At 42.9% G+C, this 9133-nt stretch overlaps 1 protein-coding gene across 1 annotated transcript in view; it reads right to left on the bottom strand.

Moving 5' to 3' along the window:
- Window positions 1-9133, bottom strand: part of SPATA16 (spermatogenesis associated 16) — a 129550-nt gene that overhangs the window by 29956 nt on the left and 90461 nt on the right. Inside the window, exon 8 of the mRNA XM_019532519.1 lies at window positions 1183-1347. Within this exon, the coding sequence (XP_019388064.1) occupies window positions 1183-1347 (165 nt within the window). The remainder of the gene's footprint in view (window positions 1-1182; window positions 1348-9133) is intronic.

Raw genomic sequence — 9133 nt, forward strand, 5'->3', positions numbered from 1 at the left:
CCCCCAATGTGCTCCCCAGCAGTCCTGGAAGTGGACAGGAAGTGCTTCTGGTCCACTTCCGGGTCTGCTGCTGAGCATGCTGGGAAGCCCCCCATGCTCCTGTGGGATGCTCCGTGTGCCCCAGCATCGCAGCACTTATGAGCCCCTGCTACCTAGAGGTATGTAGAAAAAACATTCAAAGCTGGGTCTATGTCTGAATCACCGAAGCTCTCCAAATCGACTTGGAGGGATCCGATTTGATCCGGAGAGATTAAAGGACTGAATCTCCGCCGAATCGATTCAGGGGCTCAAGCTTCACACAGCCCTAGCAAATACCTCCATCAACAAGCCGGAGCTGTTTAGTTTCCTTATGGCAAGCTGCTCTGTGAAGCCCTGGCTCTACAGAGCTCAGGGGCTCTGCAGGACAGCAGTCATGGCTCGGGACTGGCTTCAGGAAAACCCAGAATTTCAGAAGCCAACGTTTAGATCATCAAAGCTTGACTGACTAGAAAAGTAGGGAGTGAGGAATATGTAATCCTCACTCAGGAGAACAAAGGGAGAAATTTGTTTTACCTGAGCAAACTGTTGGACACCCCACAAACTTTGATATAACTATGGTAGCACTTGGCACTGCTATACCATGTCCCGTTTGCATATATCAGGCTGTTAAACTTGTTAATGAATTCGGCTTCGTAACACTCCTGCAAATATTACTATCCTCATTTTATAGAGGGGAGGAAAAAAAAAAACCCCTAAAGCACAGAGAGGCAAAGAAATTTGCTCAGGATTGCACAGGAAGGTAAGAATAAAAATCTCTTGCTTCCTGATTTCTAGTCCTGCACTCAAACCCCAGGAACATTCTGCCTCTCTTGGTGCAGCTGGCTATGCTGCTGGATATTTTTGCATATCATGATCTGAATAATTGCAATCATTTTCCAGGCTTGTTTTTGGAGGGTTGGGGGAAGGAAAGATGTTTTTAGAATATAAGAGCAAATGCTTCCCACCCTTCCACAAAAAGTACCCATGCAGGAGCTCAGCACCTCTTCTGATAAAATATTGCAAGGAGAATTTCAAAACTAGTTCAGGGTCTGTGAATATTAAGCACTGACTTCCAGTACAAATTACCTTGCAACATCTCTTTCCCCCCATCCCTTGGCTCACTGCCTGCAAAAGCCAAAACAAGGATTAAAAATAAATACTCACCAATTCAGCATCTTGCTGACTGATGTCCTGCAGATAGGGAATGGTTGCTAGCTCAGCTATCGCTTGATTAATCACTTGGGACTGTTCCTTGACTCGCTGCGACTGGCGGAGGAGGCTGGCATATTGCAACTTCTCTATCACACCTGAACATGCACAGAAACTCTCCTAGTCTCTTAGCAAAAGCAAATGGGTTAGAAGAGAGCCACAGAAAACATACCTCTCCTTTGAGACTTATGTCAGGGCTTATCATCATATATATTTCCAGTGGTAATTCTATAACCAAAGAAGCATAAAACACTTCTAAGATAATGCTTTTTAGAATCTTATATAGGAAAAAAACTTTACACAATCTCTCTAGTAGTACTAGAAGAAAAATTGTTGATAACTGATATGCACGAGCAGACCACAGATAACCAACACAAATGTACTTTTTTCTTTCCTCAGTTAGAAAAGCCTATTCCATAATCCCCTTTGTTAAACTGTTGTTTGACTTTTTGGGTTTCCTTTAATGCTTCAGTGAAGAGGTTCAGGAAACCACATAACGGAAAAATCCCTGACATGTTCACAAACAAGGAAAACCCACAGCTTTCAAACCTGGCTATAACACATGAAGAAACTGCAGAGATGGACTCGGATCCTGGTAGCATTTGAACACAAAATGTAAGTATGTGAGGAAGTTAGTCAAGTGTTTAAATTAAAAGGGAAGCATGTGCCAAGTGCTTGTCGGATTAATTTTAGGGTCGTATTTTCAAAGGTATGACAATGCTTAAATTTAGAGATTGGTACCTAGTAGGATTTTCATACCACATAGGCCTATGTGCATCACTGCAAAGCTATGTTCACCACCTGGTCCTTAGGCATCCTGACACTGCTTTGCTCCTGCTGCATTCATTGGATCAGGGACAGGAGCTTTTATCTCCTATATGCCATGTGTGTAACCTAACTGCTAGACTACAGAGCCAAACTTTCACTTATTTTCTTGGCCCTGTGAATGTTTAATAATTTGAATCCAATAGAATAGCTTCAAGAAATGATATTTAGAGAACATCATCGCCTGTCTAATAGTCCAGTAGTTAGCATCTGGTCCTGGCAGGGAAAGCCCTGAGATCTAGTCTCTGCAATAAATCAAGCAAAGGAGGGGTTCAAAGACAGGTTCCAAGGATCCTGGTTAGTGTCTTAATTGCTAGGGGTCATGAAACAGTGCCAGCCAGCACCCAAAAGTCTTGTATATGGCTCTCTCCTGTACATGTGCAATGCATGTGCATTCTCTGAAAATATTGACCAGAGCAGGCACTGTAAGGGACCACATAAGCTGAGAATCCTATGGGACCTGGACATAGGCTGAGGCTCCCAGTGACTCAATGACAACAGGACTCAAACAGTTTTCTGAAGGCCCACCGGCAGCAATTTAGGCACATAGGGATTTTAAGGCATTGCTGCTGTTTCTGATGTAGGTGCCTGCCTACAAAAGATGACTATGATCTAACAATGTGATGTGGCCATGGAAAAGGCAAACTGAGTCCTAGAGTGTATAAGGTGGGGTATTTCCCCAAATGATTGGAAAACTTTGAAGTCATTGTATCAGATCCTACTGAGACCACATCTGGAATACTGGGTATAGTTCTGGTGATTTGTGCAGAAGGGTGGATTCAGACTGGAACATGGGCAGAGCAGGGCTACTAGGATTATCATGTGACTGGAGAGCCTATTTTATTAAAGGAGAGGAGATTGGCTTGTTTAGTTTAAGAACATAAGGGCTGAGAAGGGGGCATTATTGCTGTCTATAAATACATCAGTAGGGGGGAGTGTTGGTGTAAACACAAATAGGAAAGAGCTATTCAAGATACAGGACAACAGTGTTGCAAGAACAAATGGATAGAAAGTTGCCATAAATAATTTTAGGCTAAAGGAAAGAAGAAAGCCTCTGGATAGGACCTGTTGGGGCAAAGGGGGTAAAAATCCATCCTTTCAACCTTAACACTCAATTCTTATGCTCAGAAAAAGTTACTTTTCCATGGTTTGACCTACGAAGCTCTATGTATCATCAGGGAAAAGGTTTATACTAATGCTGACACTGAAATTATACACTGCCTGGGTCAGATATAGCAGGGTGATTTAGTAATTAGAAGATTCCCAGATATAAGGAGGCATTAATTGATTTACTTCATCTCAATGCCCATCAGTGCTATGCTATTAGCCACCCTAAATTGAAGAAGGCCCTGCCAATTTCAAAGTTGTTTTGAAGCCAGATGCTCCCAGTAAGGATGGGTGAGCCTTAATGAGGTGCAGACAGCTGAGGGGAGGCTAAGCAGAGGCTTTGACTGACAAGGTAAGGAGTTATAATGAGGTGTAAAGAGCCCGAAGCAGGAATGAATCAGCAGGCATGCTTAGTTCCATTTCTAATATTGAAATCCATGGGGTTTGGGAAATATCTAGTACCATTTGCACATTTTAAATAACTGTCTGCTTTACCCACCGGTGTCTTAAGTAGCTTCTACTTTATACACTATATACTGTACATACATGGAAATAAAGAAGAGTAATCAATGAGAAGGAGAGAGAGAGGGAGAAGCTAACCTATACCAAAACATATCAAATACAATTTTAGTTGGAGCAGGAGGCTTTTCTTTGCCTTTCTTGAAAACCACCCAAGAAACCCTTTGTGTAAGTTTTAAAAGTGAGAGTATTGACTCATCATCTAAGAAAGCAGGTTAAAAATGCTTTCTCATTGGGCTGAATCATGCTGTCCCAGTGGGGCATCTCCAATTATCAATAAGCGGAGGCAAAATAGAAACAACTCTTTGTTAGTTTGATTTGCCAGAAAAATATGAGCGCATGCCATGGAACTAAAGCAAACAAATTGGATAACTGAGCCAGCTGGTGCTCTGTGGACATAGCAGTGTTATTTAAATCTACAGTAGGCCAGAGGTAAATAAATAAATAACGTACAGCAGGATTTTTTAAATGGATTATAGCAGGTTGAATGTTGTCAGAGGTTGTGTTTCAGTGACAATGAAAAATGCAGAAGGAGAGTGTATGTAACTGCTGCTGGCAGAAGGAAGAGTCCATGGGGATCTGAACCACATGATGGGGAATTACATGAACTATAGTGGAATTCAAGAGACTACTAAGCTGCAGCAAAAGAAAAAAAGAAAGTGGCTAAGGAACAAACTGAAACTGCCTCACACAGGTGTATCGAAGGGTAAATAAATAGTAAAAGCTTGCCAGGAAGCTTTAGCGGGAAAGAACTAGCTTATTGAACAGATGGAAGTGCTTAACACTTAAGAACCAGGAATGTGATGTAACCAACAAATACAGGACACACCTTTAATGCCAAGACAAAAAGGGCACAAAAGTAAGCATGGAAACTGTTTTCTTCGCTGGACCAGAAGCTCACTGTGCATGTTGTGCAGCTGTCAAAATGACTGCCGCTTCTCTGACTCAACAAACTGAAGGGGTGGAGTCCTGAGTGAACCCTGTCACAGCCATAACTATTGGCTGAGCACTAGGGCTTGTGCCTGAAGCACAGGATTGCTAACAGTTCGTACAGGTATGGACAGTATGGAAATAAAAGCCTAAAAATGCTTGTCCGTAAAGTCTGTATTAAAAAAAAAAGAGCTGTCCACAAAAAAGTAAAAAACTATGAGCTTGATTGAGGCTAGATGCAAGTGTTGATGGACAGACACACTTCCTGCATGCTCTGGCTAAGTATGAACAGTCAAAAAGCCCAAGGTGGAATTGATTCAATGTTTGCAGCTTTCTCTAAGCTGCTTAGATTGGATTGATAGTGAACTGAATTGATGTTCTCTTTTTAGTTAGGAAAGGCAGCCAGATGCCTGCACTAGGCCAGGCCAGAAGCTGAGAGGCTTGAGAGAACATCTCCCAGCCATTGCTGAGCCCAGCTGACTGGAGGTCATCCTAATTGTCTGGCTGGTAGATGCTCCCAACCTCCTGCTTTCCCCCCCATAGGTGGTTGAGGAGCCCCCCACCCAGATGATAGGCTACCAGGAGCTGAGGGGAATTCCCCCGGTGCCCCCTCCCCAGCATGGCTGCTTGGCTCAGATACTGCCATGGGTGGGAGCAGTCTCCCAGACTGGGTGCTTCTGCCCCTGCAGCCAACCATGGGGGCATGGGGAGCCCCCACCTTGAGGTGCTCCCTATGCCCCAACCTGGGGAACTTCTGTCCCCTCCCATTTATGGGGGTGGAGCTGAGAAGCAGCCTATCTGCACCAGGGAGAGGGAGTGGAGATTCATCTCAGCTCCCTGGGGCAAGGCAGCCCTGGGCTGGGGGAAACCCCCAAGGCAGGAGCTCCCACCATGGGGGTAGATGCCTAACTGCAAAGGGTCAGGGCATCGGCCAGGAGACTGCTCCCCACTCCCTCCTGTGGCAGCTCCAGAGCCGAGCAGCCACTTGTCTGAATGGGAGAGGAGGAGGAGGGAGCTCCCCTCAGTTCCCTGCAGCAGAGCAAACCAGGGTTTTGTGGCTGGGGCTGGGGTGGCAGGCTCTGTTGTTCCTCCCCCCCCCCACATTGCCCCACTTTGCTGCCTCAGCTCTGTGCCAGCCTGGTGGCAGGGCCAGCTGGGTGCTAGGCTGGTGCAGGGGGCTGCTCTGCGAGGGGGAGGTACAAAGCAATCTGGGATGCTGAGGGACTGCAAGGTTAACTTGTGTCAGGAGGGACCTGGGACAGAAGTTTGATAGACTAGTTTAATCTAAATCAGTTAAAGCTGATATTACATCCACCCAGAGCTATCTTAAACCAGTTTCTTCCATTTTGAAACTGGTCAATGTGCACTGAACTTCTGTTCTGTTACAGGTTTACACTGCTTACTTAGACTAGTTTATGTGTAATTTCTGTTCCTAGCCTCTGTGTTTTCAGGAGGACGTACTCTATGTCACAGTCAATCACGATGCTGGAAAAGTCTTTTTACCCCTACTACATTCTACCTTCTAAAAACAAATCGCTTCTTTTATTTGAGGGCATGTTGCATGTGAGAAAGTAAGGTACTTATTTACTCTGAGTATCGCCTTACTGTTCAAACAGTCCTCTTGTTTGCAATGAGGCTGGGTATGTAGTGAGGTACTATGGAGTGTAATTAAGAGCATCACAATTGGTTTTGTAAAATATATTTTCTGCGTACATTTATCATTACACTTCAGATCTTACAGATGGTAATGCTTGTACAAACTGTATAATGAACTTCAAGTTACTGAGCTGCTAGTCTGAAGTAGTGGGACTGACATCTATTTAGGACTGCTGCCACTGTTTAATTAGCTCTGAGATGTTTTTACCCAAGAACATCAGAAGATAAGTAGAAGAATTTTGGATTGTACAAGAAATAACCCTGCCTTTTTTGTGTAAGCATTGCTTTTTTCCCTACTAAAATTATTCTGTCTTCTTTTCACTTAAGAGAAGCTTGTACAAGTAATATCAGTAACTGAAGGGGAGCAGTCCATAAAGTAGATTCATGCCAAAAATAGATTTTGTTTCCTATGAGTGAGATAAACAACAGGTCAATCTTGTGGTTTTAAGAAAAACTTGGAATAATTCCAGGCAAATGGAAGTGTCCAATTTCTGCAGTGCCTAGAAAGTAGCTTCAATCAGGGATAGCAGAGCAGTCCTGTCTCTGCACTATCAGGCCTAGGTTGCTTTACAACCTGATCTTATGTCAGGGCTGCTGTCTTGTCACAATCAGTTTACACTAAGGTGATTGAAGGGAAGGAAAACAGCTTTTCACCACGAATATATGCTGGTTTCTTTATTGTGTGCAAGATTGGCAGCTGCTTGGGGCCAAATCAATGATAATTAGTTTTATCTAAGGTTTTACTTTTCTTTGGAGAGACCCCAAGTATGACCCCTTGGGCAAACTAGCTGCTGGTTGAGACCTTATTTGAATGCGACTCTTACTCAGTCCAGTTAAAATTCTGTTTTTTGGTGCTTTACGTGCCATTCAGGAAGGACCTCTCAAAACAGTGTGAAGAGGGTGAAGTCCTGGGCCCTCTGAAAACAACGGGATTTTTGCCCTTGATTTCCATGATGCCAGGATTTCAGTCACCACACTTTGGGCATCCTTACCTGTTATCCAGCTTAGTAATACGTGTCATTTTAAATGCAGAAGGGTAGGCCTCAGCCAGTGTAAATTAACATTGCTGTATTGAAATCAATGGGGCTATGCCAAATCACCCCCACCCCGAGAAAACGGTTTGTAAACTCAAACAATCTTGCATGTGTTTCACTGACTTGTCCTTTAGGGTAGCTGTTTGTATCTTATCTGATAAGATATCTTATCTGTCTCTGATAACAGGATCTTAAATGAAGAACTTTTCTATTTAGACCACAGAGCCTTGTTTCTCCAAATTAGTTTCCAGAACAGACTAGAAGGAAGAAAATCAAATATGCTCCTAGGAGAAGTTTTCTCCTTTGTTATTCTTTAAAGTCAGGGGGGAGAAACCCAGACCTCATTAATGTAATATTAGCACCTCTCAACTAATTTTCCCTTATAAAACCTTCTGGGGGCACTACAGAGCCCAAAACCACCTGGGGTGACATTGGTGTTGATGGGAATTTTGCCACGATTTCAGTGGGGTGAGGATTTCACCAGTGGAAATGTCAATGCCATAAAGTCTATCCAGGCTTTAGTGCTTTATTTTTATGTCAAAGAAACACAAGCATGTCATTGATGAATAGTACTACACCTTCTAGAAAAGGCCCATTTACATCAACATGTTCAACAGTTACATGGGGCCATGGGTCACTGAAGGAGAAATGCTAGTGGTAGAAACACAGGATGTCCATTTCCTTCGTCATGTATGTCAGGCTGCTACCACTTTTCCACCCAGGGCTAAGCAGCAAATAGTTTGTTAGGGCCCATTTTGTGGATGCTGAGCACTTTCAGACGGCCTCATGAGGTCCCTTCCAGATCTTTGCTATGATCTTATGAACCCACTAGGTTTGTAGGGTCAGACACTTAGTTTTTCACTTACAGAAATCTGAGCGCAAAGAGAAGCTTTTCTGTAACTTTGGCTAATATTTTCCCCTTGCTGGAGGTTGCTAAGTAGCAATTTTTGCCAACCTCCTATCTGGTGTCACAAACTAGGACCGTCAAACCTGTGATTTGCTGAGATATCCCTGATGAGGAAATGACTTTGATTTTTCTAAGGAATAGATGGCTAGAAAACTGTTGTTGCTAGGGGGAAAAAATGTTAACATTAGCATTTGCCGTCTGTGGAGGAGAGGTTTCTTCCACTTATTTTCTGGAGAATAATTTAAGAATTGCATTAAAATAGTCTAGTCTACATGCAAATTTGATTTTTGACCTTTTGTGCTAATCAAAAGCTATGGTGCTAAAAAGCTGTGTACTTTATTGCAAAAAGTATGGAGTGAATGAACTAAAATTCCGTCAATGTGGCTGTATCAGATTTGAAGGTTGCTTTCCTTGCTTTGCCAGCTAGGGGCTAAGTTTAGGTCTCTAGGAACATTTCGAGTTACAGTTATTAACTCTTGATGGAGAAGTTAATGAAATGTATGGGACATTCTGCATTTTAAAATGTAGCAGCTGTGGTGGTTAGGCTTGTTATTAGGATTAGGAATATAATACAATACAGAATGAGGTTTTGAAAAAAACTGCAAGTGAAGATAAAAGTTGAAAAAGCCTAAACTGAAATGTTTGGGGCTGTTTTTTCTCAGTCACTGTTGATCTAACTCTACTGTGTCCAGTTAGCTGGGGACTTTCAAAATGTACAGGTAGAAATTTACTGCATATTGTAATATGCTTTGAAAGTGTGGCAATAAAGAGTCACTAATTTAAAAACTTTTTTTGCTAATCAAGTTGCATATTCATTTAAATATTTTTTGAAGCAACTAAATAGTTTCATAGTTTCTAGGGTCGGAAGGGACCTGAGTAGATCATCTAGTCTGACTCCCTGCCATGGCAGGAAACAGTACTGGGGTCA

The sequence above is a fragment of the Crocodylus porosus genome, unplaced genomic scaffold (assembly GCF_001723895.1).
Source record: "Crocodylus porosus isolate Cpor-Errol unplaced genomic scaffold, CroPor_comp1, whole genome shotgun sequence".
Lineage (NCBI taxonomy): Eukaryota > Metazoa > Chordata > Crocodylia > Crocodylidae > Crocodylus > Crocodylus porosus.